The 21,344-nt window shown below is 33.0% G+C and overlaps 2 protein-coding genes across 2 annotated transcripts; one reads left to right on the forward strand and one right to left on the reverse strand.

Moving 5' to 3' along the window:
* Positions 1-232: 232 nt before the first annotated feature.
* LOC116007006 (beta-glucosidase BoGH3B-like) lies at positions 233-4,819 on the forward strand. Its single transcript, XM_031247560.1, has 9 exons — positions 233-546; positions 712-916; positions 1,130-1,220; positions 1,585-1,730; positions 2,955-3,198; positions 3,304-3,408; positions 3,622-3,804; positions 3,902-4,103; positions 4,190-4,819. The coding sequence occupies exons 1-9, from the start codon at positions 315-317 to the stop codon at positions 4,672-4,674; spliced, it is 1,893 nt and encodes a 630-aa protein (XP_031103420.1). The 5' UTR covers positions 233-314; the 3' UTR covers positions 4,675-4,819.
* Positions 4,820-5,228: 409 nt separating this feature from the next.
* LOC116007008 (ABC transporter F family member 4-like) lies at positions 5,229-7,898 on the reverse strand. The gene is made up of 2 exons (XM_031247561.1): positions 7,747-7,898; positions 5,229-6,759 (listed from the first exon to the last, which is right to left on the reverse strand). Exon 2 carries the CDS (start codon positions 6,672-6,674, stop codon positions 5,340-5,342), a length of 1,335 nt encoding a protein of 444 aa, XP_031103421.1. The 5' UTR covers positions 6,675-6,759; positions 7,747-7,898; the 3' UTR covers positions 5,229-5,339.
* Between the last annotated feature and the right edge of the window lie 13,446 nt (positions 7,899-21,344).

Consider the following 21,344-nt stretch of genomic DNA (forward strand, 5'->3'; position numbering starts at 1 on the left):
TATATGTGGGGGGAGGGGGGAGGGGGGGTGGTGCATTTTGTGGTGGGTTGATACATTTCATTGTCATTTTTAACACAATTAGTGCGTTTTTACATACAGCACGTTAAAATTTGACTACACTGGAACTGAACCTATATATATATAATATAAAAGATATTGGCCATCGTGCAATCATGTTTGCAGAGTATTGGAGGGGCCTTCACTATAAAATCCCCCCACCATCCCTCACTTCATTCCACAAAACAGTCCCAAGTTTTCACCAACAATCTTGGGAACATCATCACATACCTATCCTATACTGCAAGCAGCTAACAATGGGGAGACAAACTAAACTCTCCATTAATGGAGTTGCGCTGCTGCTGCTTCTAGTTTCCCTCTGCACTGCAGATGCCGGGCCATACATACTATACAAAGATCCCAAGCAGCCGATAAACCGTCGGATCAAGGACCTGATGGACAGAATGACCTTAGAAGAAAAAATAGGCCAAATGGTTCAGATTGATCGCACCGTCGCCTCTGCCCAGGTCATGAACAAATACTACATAGGTATTCTTTCTCCTTCTCCCTTGTTGAGCATATAATATATAAGTATAAAATTCAACTATCAGCTCAAGCTTTTAGTTTAGATGGAGCACATATTTTAATTTGGTATCAGAATCGTCCAATTCAATTAAAAAGAAAAAAGATTATGGTCTACGTGTTGAATTGTAGGGAGTGTGTTGAGCGGGGGAGGGAGTGTTCCGGCGAAGAATGCGTCGGCGGAGACATGGGTGGATATGGTGAATGATTTCCAGAAGGGTTCGTTGTCGACACGTCTGGGGATTCCCATGATTTATGGGATTGATGCGGTTCATGGACACAATAATGTGTACAACGCCACCATTTTTCCTCATAATGTTGGTATGGGAGCAACCAGGCATGTTAACTCTCTTAATTCTCTCCTTATTATTTATTACTCCATTCCTAATTACTACACAAAATCCTAACACAAATCTTGTATTGAATGATGACAAGTTCAATTTTTACTAGCACACTTTCAATCAAATCTATTACACATGATCTTCTTAGCACAGAAGTAGGAATAGGCGAGTATTTTTTTTCCTGATAAATATAATGTTTGTACGAGCAGGGATCCTGAACTAGTCAAGAAAGTGGGAGCTGCAACAGCACTTGAAGTCAGAGCTACTGGCATTCCTTATGTTTTTGCTCCTTGTATTGCGGTAACTTTTTTTTTTTTATTTAATATATAATCATGGGGTAAATTAACTTTTTTTTTTAAATACTTCACTCTCCTACAATTATCACTCCCTGTGAGCTATTCTTGAATTAAAAAAGTTATTTATTTTTATGAATTACGTGTGAATTCACTCCCTGGGAGCTACTCTTGAATTAAAAATGTTATTTATTTTTATGAATTACGTGTGAATTGACTGATCTCATCATGAGTTATAAAGAATTTGCATATTCAATAAAAAAAAATGCCATATTAGGGAGTGGGTTTTAGACAATATTACTGTTAGGGCTCTCTAGCATGTTTATTAATTTTATGAATTTTCAAAAATCCAATTTCTTATAATGGATCAGGTGTGTCGAGACCCGAGATGGGGAAGATGTTATGAGAGCTACAGCGAAGACCCTAATGTGGTTAGGGAAATGACAGAGATCGTGCCTGGTTTGCAAGGTCAAATTCCTTCCAAGTCTCGACTAGGCGTTCCATACGTTGCTGGAAAGTAAGTTCCTTTAATTTGCACGCCTTCCTACTTTTTTTTTTTTAAAAAAAAAATTTTGCGTGATAGATTACATCATTATCTCAATCATAAAGTAGGATGTTAAGACATTGGTTTTCTTTTGTTTTCTTCCTACCAAATTAGTAAGACATTTATACCTAGTAGGTGAGTATTGCAATTTGCAACAGCATAGTTCCAAGTAGCAAAACGTCACACCAGGAAAAAAAAAAAAGGAAGAGTGAAAAATCCTCAAAAGATATTTTGATAGAAACTTGAAAATTAAAAATACATAGGATTAGACTTTGTGACATGAGTGTCATGGACCATTTGAATGCAACTTGTGGACCAGCAATCATAATTATCCATAGTGGAGGGGTCACTTTTTTTTTTGTTTGATACTTTAATTTACGAAAAATTCGCAGCTTCTATCTAAAAATACACTTCGAGTAAAACTCACTTTGTGACCCTAATCGACAAAAAATCACAAAGTAAACCAACTTAGGTTGTTCATAACTCACTGGCTCAAACCAAGAAAGTCAGTAAGCGACTCTCGCATCGAATTAAATTTAGAACCTTGTAGTTACGAAGTCACTGCCCACCAATATAATTGTCATCCCTAAAATATAAAATGGAATAAGTAATAAGAATAATGCAACCAAAGATGCAAGTTTGACCCATTGTGTGAATTGGAATCAGAAGTATATACAAACAAAAAGAAACTTGCACACAATCACAAGGGTAGGTTTTTTTTATTTGAAAATTATGATACAATCCATTATTATAGTCTACTCCATCTAGAAACTGTCGGCTAGTTGCATGACTATTCAAAGAACATACATAACATGCCATGAAATGAAAACTTAATAATTTGCACAAGCTGGAAGTATTGTGTCATTGCTTCAAAATGGGTACTTAAAAAATGTCTTATTAGCGATGACCCTGAGTTTAATGGCACGAAGTGACTCTCCCAAATGGGAGGTCATGGATCCCAGTGGGAGCAATATTGACTCTTTGTGTTTCAGTAGGTTGAGAAAGTAGTTATGCACATATACTACATTGTAACAAAATCAGTAATATTTCTTGTTTTGAACATTCATCATTGTTTGATGCATAAAGCAAAATGTTCTGCCTCAACTAAAATTTTAATTAAACTGATAGCGAGACTAGAAAGTTATATTTTATATATTATATGCTCAATACTCGATCGGTTTCATGTTCTGTTCCCAGACATAATGTAGCAGCTTGTGCCAAGCACTATGTGGGAGATGGAGGCACCACAAAGGGCATAAATGAGAACAATACAGTGATCACCAGGCATGGCCTGCTTAGCATTCACATGGCTGGCTACTACAATTCTATCATCAAGGGAGTGTCAACAGTCATGATCTCCTACTCAAGCTGGAATGGCTTAAAAATGCATGCTAACCATGAAATGATCACCGGTTTCCTTAAAAACACCCTACGTTTCAGGGTAAATCCGGATTTCTGATCTAAACTTAAACATCCCATACTTAAAACTTTTACTAGAACAAACCTGAATTGATGAGTTTTAAGTATTTGCAAATGTTTTTGCCAGGGTTTTGTTATCTCAGACTGGCAGGGTATTGACAGGATTACCTCTCCTCCTCACAAAAACTACACATTTTCCATTGTAACTGGTGTTAATGCGGGCATTGATATGGTTAGTATTATAGTTAAATTCGGTATTATTTCTAGAGTGTATTTGTATATGCAAGACAAATAGGTCCTGTTTGGTAAAATAGTTAGCCTATCAGCCAATTTTGGCTTATTTGACCACTATCAGCTAACAGCTGATTTACCAAACACCTTTCTACAATCAGCTAATGTTATCAACTAGTTATAGTCAGATAGTGATTAAGAAATTATGCTGCAGATTATGGTTCCATTCAACTATACAGAATTTATAGATGGACTAACCTCTCTGGTGAAGAACAACTTTGTCCCGATGAGTCGAATCAACGATGCTGTGAAAAGGATTCTCAGGGTGAAGTTTACGATGGGTCTATTCGAGAACCCACTGGCTGATTATAGCTTGGTCAAGTACCTTGGAAGTCAGGTGATCATCATTTCAGTGTATCTACAAAGCAAAAAAATATGACCAATTCAGGACCTCATTGAGGATGAATCACTAAAGTTTACCTCTTCTTCAACAGGAGCATAGAGAATTGGCAAGAGAAGCAGTCAGAAAATCCCTAGTTCTGCTCAAGAATGGTGGAAGTGGAAACGAACCGGTATTACCACTTCCAAAGAAGGCGTCAAGAATTCTGGTTGCAGGAACCCATGCTAACAATATTGGATTCCAGTGTGGAGGCTGGACGATAGAATGGCAGGGGCTCAATGGTGATATCACAGCCGGTAAGTCCCTCATTGCCTAACTTCCACCTTCATACTTCAGGCATAGTAGCATAACACGCTAAAAAGGTGCAACTTTGTGCTGACAGGTACCACGATCCTGAAAGCCATACAAGACACTGTTGACCCAAAAACAGAAGTCGTATTCAAAGAAAATCCAGATGCTGCATTCGTTAAGGCCACCAAGTTTGATTACGCCATTGTGGTCGTTGGAGAGCCTCCATATGCCGAGACTTTTGGTGACAGCGTGAACTTAACAATTCCAGAACCAGGCCCGAGTATCATGACAAATGTCTGTGGGACTATAAAATGCGTTGTTGTACTTGTCACTGGCCGCCCGGTTGTGATTCAGCCTTATGTTGCTCAAATTCATGCCCTTGTAGCTGCATGGCTTCCCGGTACTGAAGGCCAAGGTGTTGCTGATGTTTTGTTCGGTGACTATGGGTTTGTTGGCAAGCTTCCTCGTACCTGGTTCAAGACCGTCGATCAGCTCCCCATGAACGTTGGAGATCCACATTATGACCCGCTCTTCCCATTCGGTTATGGCCTCACTACAGAACCTGAAATGAAGTAACTGAAGTAGCTTTTTATATGCAAATCTTTGGTAGCTTCCATCCCATTAAGATTTTGGCTAGCAATAAGCAAATAAGTCAGATATCAATATCCATGTATTCCTATATTTCATTAATAATAATATTGTTGGCACTTGTTTTATTTAACGAATAAAAAAATCCACACACTCATGCAAGTGGTAGTCCTATAAAAATTTGAAAACAAAAATGAATAAGGGATATAGAAAAACATTACCAACCTTTATCTAAAACATTAGCTTGCCTTTCCACTCTCATGGAGGTGGCAGAGGGAGGGATCACTAAACTATTTGAACTTCTGAAAACAATTTCCTGTTAGGAATTTGGACTTAAAATTTGTAATATCACTTTCCCCTGATTTTTCTTCTTCTCCACAGGAGAACGCTACCCATTTTCCATGGGAGGTGGAAGGTTTCTTTGGCCAATTTGAAATAACTGGATTTTGAATGGTTTAGCAAAATACACACACTCAGATGTGTTTATTAATAAAACAGTCCCCAGACAGCATAGGGCAGGAAACAATTAGAAGTCTACAATATCAGATATCAAAACATTGAACTTTATTTAGATATGAAAATCCAGTGTATATAGCATCCATAAAAACCATATTCAAATATAAAAAGTAGTAATACATATGCTGATATGCAACCTAATGTTTATCGTCTGCCCCAACAGAAGCCTTCCCTTCTGTATTTCCATGAACCTCAGCAAGAGCTGTGTTCTGATCTTCAGCTTCTTTTATCTGTCTCAGGATGTCTGCTCTTTTCTGCTCTAGACTCTCCATTTTGGCATTAATTTTCTCCAGCTTGCTTTTCAGTTTGTCGAGACCTTTGCATTTGCTCTTGTCTTCAAGTTTTCTCTTCTTCTCAGTCTTATCTTTTTTCTCATCCTTGCATTCCTTTTCCTTCTTTTCGACCTTACATATTCCCTCTGCTTCAGTTCCATCTACATGAATATCTCTTGTGGAGACTTCAGCCCCATGCACTCCTTTGTCTACATTGTCCTTTTTTTCCTTGGATTCTTCATCAGATACATCTTTGTGTTTAGCTTTCTTTTCTTTATCCTTCTTCTCTTTCTTCTTCTTCTCTTCTTTATTATGTGCTTCTTCATCCTTCTCCTCCTTGGATTCTCCCCCTGACGCCTCATCTTTGCTCTTCATTTTCTTTTCTTTGTCCTTCTTGTCTTTCTTCTCTTTCTTGTCTTTCTTCTCCTCCTCTCTTTCATCATCCTTCTCTTCTTTCAATTCTCCCTCTGATGTGTCTTTGCTCTTAGTTTTCTTTTCCTTATCCTTCTTGTCTTTCTTCTCTTTCTTGTCTTTCTTCTCCTCCTCTCTTTCATCATCGTTCTCTTCTTTCAATTCTCCCTCTGATGTGCCTTTGCTCTTAGTTTTCTTTTCCTTATCCTTCTCCTTTTTGTCTTTCTTTGCTTTGTCCTTTTTTTCTTTATCATGCACTTCCTCACCCTTCTCTTCAGTTACTCGCTCAACAGCTTCACCCTCAGTCTCCTCTTCCTTTTTTGTATCCTTCTCTTTCTTGTGTTTCTTCTCTTCATCTTTCTTCTTAACTTTTCCATCATCTGCTTCCTCATCCTTTTCACCCTCTGTCTCTCCCTCACACTTGCTTTCCTTTACTTTATCCTTCTTTTCCTTCTTATCTTTGTGTTTCTTCTCCTTATCCTTCTTATCTTTTCTTGGTTTGTCTTCATCGTTTTCCAGTTCTTCATCCTCTGCATCTTTCTTATCCTTCTCCTTTTTCTTCTTTTTCTTGTCTTCTTCATCTACGTCCTCATTACTTTTCTTCTCTTTATGTTTTTCCTTCTTGCTAGACTCCTTATGCACATCTTTTTCTTTCTTGTCATCTTTATGCTTAAGATCTTCTTTCTCCAATGATTTGCTCTTCACCTCAATTTCCACCTCAGTCTTTTCTGTCTTCTCATCCGATTTGATCTTGCTCTCAACTTTCATATGAATTTCTTCTTTTTCCATCCTTTCTTCTCTTAGAGATGGCACAAGTTTTGTCCTCAACTACTCCGGTTACTTTCAGAGCTCTACCTCAGTGTTTCCGCAATATCTGAGGGAGATGAACACAAATGATGATAAAGCTCTATTTTGCAAAAAGTAAACAGAAAGTTTGATGAATTAACAGTACAAAGAAATTAAGCAAACAATGAAAAACCTTCATTACAGATAAATAGAGTGGTTATTGTATTATGCATTTTTTTTTTCATTTGCTTTAATTTTGTGGTGCTTGAATCATACACGGTGATAAGAACTAAGAACAACTCCAAATCTCTAAACAACATTGAGCATCTCGTTTTCGCAACAAAATGAACCTGATTCCAAGTTAGAAAGGCCCTCGGGAGTAGCTATTCTTGTAGGTAAATCTCACTAGTACAATCACACCATCAGTGATTCCAATTTCCAATTTCCAACACAGAATTTCCAACAATCATTGATCTCACCTGATGCCGCATTTATTTTCCTAAGCATTCATATGCAAGAATTTCTTTTTTTAATGTTGATTTTTACTTGGATTCTGGAGAGTGCACATCCAAACAACTCTTTCATAAATGATTTCAATGCCACTACCAAGAGCACAGTCTATGGACTCTAAGTTAACTAAAACTCAGCACAAGTACAGTCTACGTTAACTAAAACTCAGCACAATTAGTCAATTACTAAGTATTTGATTCCAGTTACTATTCCTATGCTTGGACAGTTGAATCAAACGCCACTGAATTATTCTCCACTATCATTTCCATTTCCTATTGTTTCCTTCAACGCTGTTCCCTTAATTTCCAAATCCCTATTCGGAAACAACAAGTAATGAAAATCCACGGATCCGCAAGAAACAAAATATTCAATTTCTTAAGCTGTGGATTCAACTGTTCAAACAAAGTATGGTGTTTTATTTTCAAAAAAAAAGCTGAATTCTATCAGATTCTCAAATCAAAACCTCCATCAAATACAGCACGAATGAAATTGATCCGAACAATGATGAACAAAAAAAAACAATCAGAATTCGGAATGATGTCTAGAAATACGAAATTAAAGTTACCTGCAGGCTGACAGTAACAAATCCAGGCGAGACTGGACGGTTTATTCTGACGAGGCTGAAGAAAAGGATCTGTCTCTACTGTATGTATGATCTGCTATTGTTGTAAGCTGCAACAGGGACTGGGACGGCTTTATCTAACACCGAGAAGGATTTGTTTCCCACGTATCGCTGAATCAGACGCGCAAAGGAAATTAAAGAAGTTTCCTTTCCTTTCTAGAAAGGTACCTGTTTACGCGTAAAATGTACGTATAGCCCGTGTATCAAATATTCATTGCCTTAATAAATGATAAAAGACTGACTCTATTCTTAATGACTTGTGGTCGAGTGGCATGAAGTGACTCTCCTAAATGGGAGGTAATAAGTTTAACCCTAGTGGTCTGTCACCACCTATTTAGGAAAGTCATAGTCATGCCGCTCGATCATAAAGTTTTTGACTACTAACAATATGAAAATTTTAAAAATCACTAACTTTTTAATTGAAATATTTTGATTAGTTAACCGACTTTTTATCGAATTGTGCACATCCTTTTTCATTATTGCCAAATCACTAATGTTATAAACCAAAACTAATTTGTTTTTTAAAAATAACGATATTTATAGATGACAATATAAGATCGAGTCACACTGGTTGGCCAAGCACATACCATGTGTTACCATCTTTAAGTCGGTATGGCATCGTCTTGTATACAAACCCATGTCAGGTCACCCTCCATATAATTTGGGTTGGGTTCGCTCCAACCTACAATACTTTTGCTTTTTTATTTAATATTTTTTATTAACTTTTATTTAATTAAGTTTGTAAGTTGATAATGTAGTTATTTAAAGAGTTGCACACTTATAGATAAATATAAATGTCACTCTTTTTTAGCATAAAATGTTATCAAATATGCCTTTCAAACTTTACCTGTAAAGTCTATTAGGCCATCAAACTTTTTAAAGTTGCAATTAGTTACATAAACATGCCAATTTTGTTAATCAAGACATAATTACCAGTTATTGACCTGTAATACCAGGTAAATATAAATGTTACTTTTTTTTTTTTTTGTTTTTGCATAAGATGTACCAAATAGGCCTTCAAACTTTACCTGTAAAGTCTATTAGGCCATCAAACTTTTTAAAGTTGCAATTAGGTACATAAACATGTCCATTTAGTTCATCAATGCATAATTACCCGTTAGTGACTTGTAATACCAGGTCAATATAAATGTTACTTTTTTGCATAAAATGTATCAAATAGACCATCAAACTTTATCGGTAAAGTCAATTAGACCCTCAAACTTTTTAAAGTTGCAATTAGATACATAAACATGTCAATTTAGTCATCAAGGCAAAATTACCTGTTAGTGACCTTGTCAATTTAGTCATCAAGGCAAAATTACCTGTTAGTGACCTGTAATACCAGGTAAATATAAATGTCACTTTTTTTTTTTTGCATAAAATGTATCAAATAGGCCAACAAACTTTACCTGTAAAGTCTATTAGGCCATCACACTTTTTAAAGTTGCAATTAGATACATAAACATGTCAATTTAGTTCATCAAGCCATAATTACCTGTTATTGACCAGTAATAATAGGTAAATATAAATATCACCTTTTTTTGCATAAAATGTATCAAATAGGCCATCAAACTTTATCTGTAAAGTCAATTAGGCCATCAAACTTTTTAACGTCGCAATTACATACATAAACATATCACCTGTTAGTGACCTGTAATACCAGGTAAATATAAATGTCAGTTTTTTTTTGGCATAAAATGTATCAAATAGTCTATCAAACATTACCTTTTAAGTTTATTGGGCCTTGAAACTTTTTAAAGTTGCAATTAGGTACATAAACTTGTCAATTCAGTTCATCAAGTCATAATTACTTGTTATTGACCTGTAATACCAGGTAAGTATAAATGTCACTTTTTTTTTGCATAAGATGTATCAAATAGGCCATCAAACTTTACCTGTAAAGTCTATTAGGCCATCAAACTTTTTAAAGTTGTAATTAGGTACATAAACATGTCAATTTAGTTTATAAAGGCATAATTACCCGTTACTGACCTGTAATACCAGGTCAATATAAATGTCATTTTTTTTTGCATAAAATGTATCAAATAGGCCATCAAACTTTATCTGTAAAGTCAATTAGGTCCTCAAACTTTTTAAAGTTGCAATTAGATACATAAACATGTCAATTTAGTCATCAAGGCAAAATTACCTATTAGTGACCTGTAATACCAGGGAAATATAAATGTCACTTTTTTTTTGCATAAGATGTATCAAATAGGCCATCAAACTTTATCTGTAAAGTCAATTAGGCCCTCAAACTCTTTAAAGTTAGCAATTAGATACATAAACATGTCAATTTAGTCATCAAGGCAAAATTACCTATTAGTGACCTGTAATACCAGGGAAATATAAATGTCACTTTTTTTTTTTGCATAAAATTTATCAAATAGGCCTTCAAACTTTACCTGTAAAGTCTATTAGGCCATCAAACTTTTTAAAGCTGTAATTAGGTAAATAAGCATGTCAATTTAGTTTATAAAGGCATAATTACCCGTTACTGACCTGTAATACCAGGTCAATATAAATGTCATTTTTTTTGCATAAAATGTATCAAATAGGCCATCAAACTTTATCTGTAAAGTCAATTAGGTCCTCAAACTTTTTAAAGTTGCAATTAGATACATAAACATGTCAATTTAGTCATCAAGGCAAAATTACCTATTAGTGACCTGTAATACCAGGTAAATATAAATGTCACTTTTTTTTTTCTTTTTTTTTTTGCATAAAATGTATCAAATAGGCCAACAAACTTTACCTGTAAAGTTTATTAGGCCATCACACTTTTTAAAGTTGCAATTAGATACATAAACATGTCAATTTAGTTCATCAAGGCATAATTACCTGTTATTGACCAGTAATAATAGGTAAATATAAATGTCACTTTTTTTGCATAAAATGTATCAAATAGGCCATCAAACTTTCTCTGTAAAGTCAATTAGGCCTTCAAATTTTTTAAAGTTGCAATAATTAGATACATAAACATGTCATCTGTCAGTGACCTGTAATAGCAAGTAAATATAAATGTAAGTTTTTTTTTTTTTTTTTTTTTGCATAAAATGTATCAAATAGGCTATCAAACATTACCTTTAAAGTTTATTAGGCCTTCAAACTTTTTAAACTTGCAATTAGGTACATAAACTTGTCAATTTAGTTCATCAAGGCATAATTACCTGTTAGTAACCTGTAATACCAGATAAATATAAATACCACTTTTTTTTGCATAAAATGTATCAAATAGGCCTTCAAACTTTACTTGTAAAGTCTATTATGCCATCAAACTTTTTAAAGTTGCAATTAGGTACATAAACATATAAATTTAGTTCATCAAGGCAAAATTACCCGTTGGTGTATAAATGTCACTTTTTTTTTTGCATAAAATGTATCAAATGAGACATCAAACTTTATGTGTAAAGTCAATTAGGCCATCAAACTTTTTAAAATTGCAATTAGATACATAAACATGTCAATTTAGTCTTAAAGGCAAAATTACCTGTTAGTGACCTGTAATACCAAGTAAATATAAATGTCACTTTTTTTAGCATAAAATGCATCAAATAGTCCTTCAAACTTTACCTGTAAAGGCTATTAGGCCATCAAACTTTTTAAAGTTGCAATTAGATACACAAACATGTCAATTTTGTTCAACAAGGCATTATTACCCGTTAGTGACCTGTAATACCAAGTAATATAAATTTCACTTTTTTTGCATAAAATGTATCAAATAGGCCTTCAAACTTTACCTGTAAAGTCTATTAGGCCATCAAACTTTTTAAAATTGCAATTAGGTACATAAACATGTCAATTTAGTTCATCAAGGCATAATTACTTGTTAGTGCCTGTAATACCAGGTCAATATAAATTTCACTTTTTTTGAATAAAATGTATCAAATAGGACATCAAAATTTATGTGTAAAGTCAATTAGGCCATCAAACTTTTTAAAGTTGCAATTAGATACGTAAACATGTCAATTTAGTCATCAAGGCAAAATTACTTATTAGTGACCTGTAATACCAGGTAAATATAAATGTTACTTTTTTTTTTTTTTTTTGCATAAAATGTATCAAATAGGCCAACAAACTTTACCTGTAATGTCTATTAGGTCATCAAACTTTTTAATGTTGCAATTAGGTACGTAAACGTGTCAATTTAGTTCATCAAGGCATTATTACCAGTTAGTGACCTGTAATATCATGTAAATATAAATGTCACGGTTTTTTGCATGAAATGTATCAAATAGGCTATCAAACTTTATCTGTAAAGTCAATAAGTCTTTCAAACTTTTTAAAGTTTCACTTAGGCATATAAACATGTAAATTTAGTTTATCAAGGAAAAATTACCCGTTAGTGACATGTAACTCCAGGTAAATATAAATGTCACTTTTTTGCATAAAATGTATCAAATAGGCCATCAAACTTTATCTGTAAAGTCAATTAGGCCCTCAAACTTTTTAAAGTTGCAATTAGGTACATAAACATGTCAATTTCGTTTATCATGGCATAATTACCAATACCTGTAATACCAGGTAAATATAAATGTCATTTTTTTTTTGCATTAAATGTATCAAATAGGCTATCAAACATTACATTTAAAGTTTATTAGGCCTTCAAACTTTTTAAAGTTACAGTTAGGTACATAAACTTGTCAATTTAGTTCATCAAGGCATAATTACTTGTTAGTGACCTTTAATACCAGGTAATATAAATGTCACTTTTTTTCTTCTTTTTTTTTTTTTGCATAAAATGTATCAAATAGNGTTTTTTTTTTTTTTTTTTTTGCATAAAATGTATCAAATAGGCTATCAAACATTACCTTTAAAGTTTATTAGGCCTTCAAACTTTTTAAACTTGCAATTAGGTACATAAACTTGTCAATTTAGTTCATCAAGGCATAATTACCTGTTAGTAACCTGTAATACCAGATAAATATAAATACCACTTTTTTTTGCATAAAATGTATCAAATAGGCCTTCAAACTTTACTTGTAAAGTCTATTATGCCATCAAACTTTTTAAAGTTGCAATTAGGTACATAAACATATAAATTTAGTTCATCAAGGCAAAATTACCCGTTGGTGTATAAATGTCACTTTTTTTTTTGCATAAAATGTATCAAATGAGACATCAAACTTTATGTGTAAAGTCAATTAGGCCATCAAACTTTTTAAAATTGCAATTAGATACATAAACATGTCAATTTAGTCTTAAAGGCAAAATTACCTGTTAGTGACCTGTAATACCAAGTAAATATAAATGTCACTTTTTTTAGCATAAAATGCATCAAATAGTCCTTCAAACTTTACCTGTAAAGGCTATTAGGCCATCAAACTTTTTAAAGTTGCAATTAGATACACAAACATGTCAATTTTGTTCAACAAGGCATTATTACCCGTTAGTGACCTGTAATACCAAGTAATATAAATTTCACTTTTTTTGCATAAAATGTATCAAATAGGCCTTCAAACTTTACCTGTAAAGTCTATTAGGCCATCAAACTTTTTAAAATTGCAATTAGGTACATAAACATGTCAATTTAGTTCATCAAGGCATAATTACTTGTTAGTGCCTGTAATACCAGGTCAATATAAATTTCACTTTTTTTGAATAAAATGTATCAAATAGGACATCAAAATTTATGTGTAAAGTCAATTAGGCCATCAAACTTTTTAAAGTTGCAATTAGATACGTAAACATGTCAATTTAGTCATCAAGGCAAAATTACTTATTAGTGACCTGTAATACCAGGTAAATATAAATGTTACTTTTTTTTTTTTTTTTTGCATAAAATGTATCAAATAGGCCAACAAACTTTACCTGTAATGTCTATTAGGTCATCAAACTTTTTAATGTTGCAATTAGGTACGTAAACGTGTCAATTTAGTTCATCAAGGCATTATTACCAGTTAGTGACCTGTAATATCATGTAAATATAAATGTCACGGTTTTTTGCATGAAATGTATCAAATAGGCTATCAAACTTTATCTGTAAAGTCAATAAGTCTTTCAAACTTTTTAAAGTTTCACTTAGGCATATAAACATGTAAATTTAGTTTATCAAGGAAAAATTACCCGTTAGTGACATGTAACTCCAGGTAAATATAAATGTCACTTTTTTGCATAAAATGTATCAAATAGGCCATCAAACTTTATCTGTAAAGTCAATTAGGCCCTCAAACTTTTTAAAGTTGCAATTAGGTACATAAACATGTCAATTTCGTTTATCATGGCATAATTACCAATACCTGTAATACCAGGTAAATATAAATGTCATTTTTTTGCATAAAATGTATCAAATAGGCCATCAAACTTTATCTGTAAAGTCAATTAGGCCCTCAAACTTTTTAAAGTTGCAATTAGGTACATAAACATGTCAATTTCGTTTATCATGGCATAATTACCAATACCTGTAATACCAGGTAAATATAAATGTCATTTTTTTTTTGCATTAAATGTATCAAATAGGCTATCAAACATTACATTTAAAGTTTATTAGGCCTTCAAACTTTTTAAAGTTACAGTTAGGTACATAAACTTGTCAATTTAGTTCATCAAGGCATAATTACTTGTTAGTGACCTTTAATACCAGGTAATATAAATGTCACTTTTTTTCTTCTTTTTTTTTTTTTGCATAAAATGTATCAAATAGGCCTTCAAACTTTACCTGTAAAGTCTATTAGGCCATCAAACTTTTTAAAGTTGCAATTAGTACAAAAACATGTCAATTTAGTTTATCAAGGCATAATTACCCGTTAATGACCTGTAATACCAGGTAAATATAAATGTCATTTTTTTTTTTGTATAAAATGTATCAAATATGCCTTCAAACTTTAATTTACCTGTAAAGTCTATTAGGCCATCAAACTTTTAAAGTTGTAATTAGATACATAAACATGTCAATTTAGTTTATCAAGGAATAATTACTCGTTAGTGACCTGTAAAACCAGGTCAATATAAATGTCACTTTTTTTTTGCATAAAATGTATCAAATAGGCCATCAAACTTTATCTGTAAAGTCAATTAGGCCCTCAAACTTTTTAAAGTTGATATTAGATACATAAACTTGTCAATTTAGTCATCAAGGCAAAATTACCTATTAGTGACCTGTAATACCAGGTAAATATAAATGTCACATTTTTTTTGCATAAAATGTATCGAATAGGCCTTCAAACTTTACCTGTAAAGTCCATTAGGCCATCAAACTTTTTAAAGTTGCAATTACGTATATAAACATGTCAATTTAGTTCATTTAGACATAATTACCAGTTAGTGACCTGTAATACCAGGTCAATATAAATTTCACTTTTTTTTGCATGAAATGTATCAAATAGGCCATCAAACTTTATATGTAAAGTCAATAAGGCCTTCAAACTTTTTAAAGTTTCACTTAGGTACATAAACATATAAATTTAGTTTATCAAGGAAGAATTACCCGTTAGTGACATGTAATTCCAGGTAAATATAAATGCCACTTTTTTGCATAAAATGTATCAAATAGGTCATCAAACTTTATCTGTAAAGTCAATTAGGCCCTCAAACTTTTTAAAGTTGCAATTAGGTACATAAACATTTCAATTTCGTTTATCAAGGAAAAATTATCCGTTAGTGACATGTAATTCCAGGTAAATATAAATGTCACTTTTTTGCATAAAATGTATCAAATAGGCCATTAGACTTATCTGTATGGTCAATTAGGCCCTCAAACTTTTTAAAGTTGCAATTAGATACATAAACATGTCAATTTCGTTTATCATGACATAATTACATATACCTGTAATACCAGGTAAATATAAATGTCATTTTTTTTTGCATTAAATGTATCAAATAGGCTATCAAACATTACATTTAAAGTTTATTAGGCCTTCAAACTTTTTAAAGTTGCAATTAGGTACATAAACTTGTCAATTTAGTTCATCAAGGCATAATTACCTGTTAGTGAACTTTAATACCAGGTAATATAAATGTCACTTTTTATTTTTTTTTGCATAAAATGTATCAAATAGGCCAATAACTTTATCTGTAAAATCAATTAGGCCCTCAAACTTTTTAAAGTTGCAATTCGATACATAAACTTGTCAATTTAGTCATCAAGGCAAAATTACCTGTTAGTGACCTGTAATACCAGGTAAATATAAATGTCACTTTTTTTTTTTTTGCATAAAATGTATCAAATAGGTCATCAAACTTTATCTGTAAAGTCAATTAGGCCCTCAAACTTTTTAAAGTTGCAATTCGATACATAAACTTGTCAATTTAGTCATCAAGGCAAAATTACCTGTTAGTGACCTGTAATACCAGGTAAATATAAATGTCACTTTTTTTTTTTTTGCATAAAATGTATCAAATAGGCCTTGAAACTTTACCTGTAAAGTCTATTAGGCCATCAAACATTTTAAAGTTTCAATTAGGTACATAAACATGTAAATTTAGTTATCAAAGCATAATTACCCGTTAGTGACCTGCAATAACAGGTAAATATAAATGTCATTTGTTTTGCATAAACTGTATCAAAAAGGCCATCAAACTTTATCTGTAAAGTCAATCAGGCCCTCAAACTTTTTAAGGTTTCACTTAGGTACATAAACATATAAATTTAGTTTATCAAGGAAACATTACCCGTTAGTGACATGTAATTCCAGGTAATATAAATGCCACTTTTTTACATAAAATGTATCAAATAGGTCATCAAACTTTATCTGTAAAGTCAATTAGGCCCTCAAACTTTTTAAAGTTGCAATTAGGTACATAAACATGTCAATTTCGTTTATCACTGCATAATTACCTATTAGTGACCTGTAATAACAAGTAAATATAAATGTCACTTTTTTTTTTGCAGAAAATATATCAAATAGGCCTTCAAACTTTACCTGTAAAGTTTATAAGGCCATCAAACTTTTTAAAGTTGAAATTAGGTATATAAACATGTCAATTTAGTTCATCAAGGCATAATTACCCGTTAGTAACCTGTAATACCAGGTCAATATAAATGTCACTTTTTCTGCATAAAATGTATCAAATAGGCCATCAAACTTTATCTGTAAAGTCAATTAGGCCCTCAAACTTATTAAAGTTGCAATTAGATATATAAACTTGTCAATTTAGTCATCAAGGCAAAATTACCCTTTAATGACCTATAATACCAGGTAAATAAAAATGTCACTTATTTTTTTTGTTGCATAAAATGTTTCAAATCGGCCTTCAAACTTTACATGTAAAGTCTATTAGGCCATCAAACATTTTAAAGTTTCAATTAGGTACATAAACATGTAAATTTAGTTAATCAAGACATAATTACCCGTTAGTGACCTGTAATAACAGGTCAATATAAATTTCACTTTTTTTGCACAAAATGTATCAAATAGACCATCAAACTTTATCTGTAAAGTCAATTCTGCCATCAAACTTTTTAAAGTTGCAATTAGGTACATAAACATGTAAATTTAGTTTATCAAGTCATAATTACCCGTTAGTGACATGTAATTTCAAATAAATATAAATGTCCCTTTGTTTGCATGAAATGGATCAATTAGGCCATCAAACTTTATCCGTAAAGTCAATTAGGCCCTCAAACCTTTTAAAGTTTCACTTAGGTACATAAACATGTAAATTTAGTTTATCAAGGCATAATTACCTATTAGTGACCTGTTATACCAGGTAAATATAAATGTCAGTTTTGTTTTGCATAAAATGTATCAAATAGGCTATCAAACATTATCTTTTAAGTTTATTAGGCCTTCAAACTTTTTAAAGTTGCAATTAGGTACATAAACTTGTCAATTCAGTTCATCAAGTCATAATTACCTGTTAGTGACCTGTAATACCTGGTCAATATAAATGTCACTTTTTTGCATAAAATGTATCAAATTGGACATCAAACTTTATGTGTAAAGTCAATTAGGCCACAAACTTTTTAAAATTGCAATTAGATACATAAACATGTCAATTTAGTCATCAAGGCAAAATTACCTGTTAGTGACCTGTAGTACCAAGTAATATAAATGTCACTTTTTTTAGCATAAAATGTATCAAATAGTCCTTCAAACATTACCTGTAAAGTCTATTAGGCCATCAAACTTTTTAAAGTTGCGATTAGGTACATAAACATGTAAATTTAGTTCATCAAGGCAAAATTACCCGTTAGTGACCTGCAATAACATGTAAATATAAATGTCATTTTTTTTTGCATAAAGTTTATCAAAAAGGCCATCAAACTTTATCTATAAATTCAATTAGGCCCTCAAACTTTTTAAAGTTACAATAAGATACATAAACATGTCAATTTAGTCATCAAGGCAAAATTATCTGTTATTGACCTGTAATACCAAGTAAATATAAATGTCACTTTTTTTTTTGCATAAAATGTATCAAATAGGCCAACAAACTTTACCTGTAATGTCTATTAGGCCATCATACTTTTTAATGTTGCAATTAGGTACATAAACATGTCGATTTAGTTCATCAAGGCATTATTACCAGTTAGTGACCTAAAATACCATGTAAATATAAATGTCACTTTTTTTTTGCATGAAATGTATCAAACAGGCCATCAAACGTTATCCGTAAAGTTAATAAGTCCCTCAAACTTTTTAAAGTTTCACTTAGGTACATAAACATATAAATTTAGTTTATCAAGGAAAAATGACCCGTTAGTGACATGTAATCCAGGTAATTATAAATGTCACTTTTTTGCATAAAATGTATCAAATAGGTCATCAAACTTTATCTGTAAAGTCAATTAGACCCTCAAACTTTTTAAAGTTGCAATTAGGTACATAAACATGTCAATTTCATTTATCATGGCATAATTACCTATTAGTGACCTGTAATAACAGGTAAATATAAATGTCACTTTTTTTTTTTTGCAGAAAATGTATCAAATAGGCCTTCAAACTTTACCTGTAAAGTCTATTAGGCCATCAAACTTTTTAAAGTTGCAATTAGTAACATAACCATGTCAATTTAGTTCATCAAGGCATAATTACCCGTTAGTGACCTGTAATACCAAGTGTTGGGCGTCGGCAGGGTTGGCCGAGTTCAGCCCCTGCTCGATTCGAGACGTGGCGCTGTGGCTTACCATGGAGGAATGTGGTTAAATGGTTAATGTCTACCTACCTATCACCAATTGGTTTTAAGTAGGATATGGCAACCAGATTGCCAAAGAACTCTGTGGTTAAGCGTGCTTGACTTTCGGCCGTCACGGGATGGGTGACCCCCTGGGAAGTAAGCATAGTGTAGCGCTGAGATCCATCAATTGGTTAGTCAAGGGATGGGTGACCCCCTGTGAAGCGCTGAGATCCATCAATTGGTTAGTCAAGGGATGGGTGACCCCCTGTGAAGTAAGCATAGTGCAGCGCTAAGATCCATCACCAGGTCAATATAAATGTCACTTTTTTTTGCATAAAATGTATCAAATAGGCCATCAAACTTTATCTGTAAAGTCAATTAGGCCCTCAAACCTTTTAAAGTTGCAATTAGGTACATAAACATGTCAATTTCGTTTTTCAAGGCATAATTACCTATTAGTGACCTGTTATACCAAGTAAATATAAATGTAAGTTTTGTTTTGCATAAAATGTATCAAATAGGCTATCAAACATTACCTTTAAAGCTTATTAGGCCTTCAAACTTTTTAAAGTTGCAATTAGGTACATAAACTTGTCAATTCAGTTCATCAAGTCATAATTACCTGTTAGTGACCCGTAATACCAGGTCAATATAAATGTCACTTTTTTTTGCATAAAATGTATCAAATAGGACATCAAACTTTATGTGTAAAGTCAATTAGACCACAAACTTTTTAAAATTGCAATTATATACATAAACATGTCAATTTAGTCATCAAGGCAAAATTACCTGTTAGTGACCTGTAGCATCAAGTAAATATAAATGTCACTTTTTTTAGCATAAAATAATTAAAGCATGTGCTCCATCTCAACTAAAAGCCTAAGCTGATAGTTGGACTTCACATATTATATTTATGCTCACACGCCCCCTCAACGTGTGCGGTGGATTTCCGAGCGCAACACGTGGAAGTCTCTTTTTGTGGGTAACACGGAGATTCGAACCCATGATCTTTTGCATGGCTCTGATACCAGATTAATGAATTGATTTGAATTCGTTAACATTTACAAGAGAGAGAAGGAGTCCTGCGACGAGATCAACAACGACAGAACCGATTGGTCTTGTTGGATCCAAATCGGGTAGGCTGGATTGGGTGTAGGTGGCGACGGTGGCTGTGTTGGTGGAGCCGGTAGCGTGGCCGGCGAACAGGGGTTGGATCCGTCGAGGAAGCCGAGAAGACCTAGCCCGCGGAGAAACGGCACCAGCTGGGTTCACCAATGAAGGCAATTACGGGTGGTTAGTTTAACCGACACATAATGATGTGCGGCGGTGAGGGAAGGTGGTGGTACTGGTGGTTGTTCGGCAGCAATGGTGATGGTACCGTCGGTGGGGGCTGCGGCCATGATTCGAGATCGGAAAACCGAGGGGATTCGGGATCGGAAAACCGAGGGGAATTGGCGATCGAATTCGGTGGATGAAAAGTCGGTCACCTATTGCAACTGATACCAGATTAAAGCATGTGCTCCATCTCAACTAAAAGCCTAAGCTGATAGTTGGACTGCACATATTATATTTATGCTCACAAAAATGTATCAAATAGTCCTTCAAACATTACCTGTAAAGTCTATTAGGCCATCAAACTTTTTAAAGTTGCGATTAGGTACATAAACATGTCAATTTACTTAATCAAGTAATAATTACCCGTTAGTGACCTGTAATACCAGGTCAATATAAATGTCCCTTTTTTTTGCATAAAATGTATCAAATAGGACATCAAACTTTATGTGTAAAGTCAATTAGGTCATCAAACTTTTTAAAATTGCAATTAGATACATAAATATGTCAATTTAGTCATCAAGTCAAAATAACATGTTAGTGACCTGTAGTACCAAGTAAATATAAATGTCACTTTTTTTTGCATAAAATGTATCAAATAGGCCATCAAACTTTATCTGTAAAGTCAATTATGCCCTGAAACTTTTTAAAGTTGCAATTAGATACATAAACTTGTCAATTTAGTCATCAAGGCAAAATTACATGTTAGTGACCTGTAATACCAGCAAAATATAAATGTCACTTTTTTTTTTTTTTGCATAAAATGTATCAAATATGCCTTCAAACTTTACATGTAAAGTCTATTAGGCCATCAAACATTTTTAAGTTTCAATTAGGTACATAAACATGTAAATTTAGTTCATCAAGACATAATTACCCGTCAGTGACTTGTAATACCAGGTCAATATAAATTTCACTTTTTTTAGCATAAAATGTATCAAATAGGCCATCAAACTTTATCTGTAAAGTCAATTATGCCCTGAAACTTTTTAAAGTTGCAATTAGGTACATAAACATGTAAATATAGTTCATCAAGACATAATTACCCGTCAGTGACTTGTAATACCAGGTCAATATAAATTTCACTTTTTTTAGCATAAAATGTATCAAATATGCCTTCAAACTTTACATGTAAAGTCTATTAGGCCATC

Source organism: Ipomoea triloba, chromosome 15, assembly GCF_003576645.1.
Source record: "Ipomoea triloba cultivar NCNSP0323 chromosome 15, ASM357664v1".
Taxonomy (NCBI): domain Eukaryota; kingdom Viridiplantae; phylum Streptophyta; class Magnoliopsida; order Solanales; family Convolvulaceae; genus Ipomoea; species Ipomoea triloba.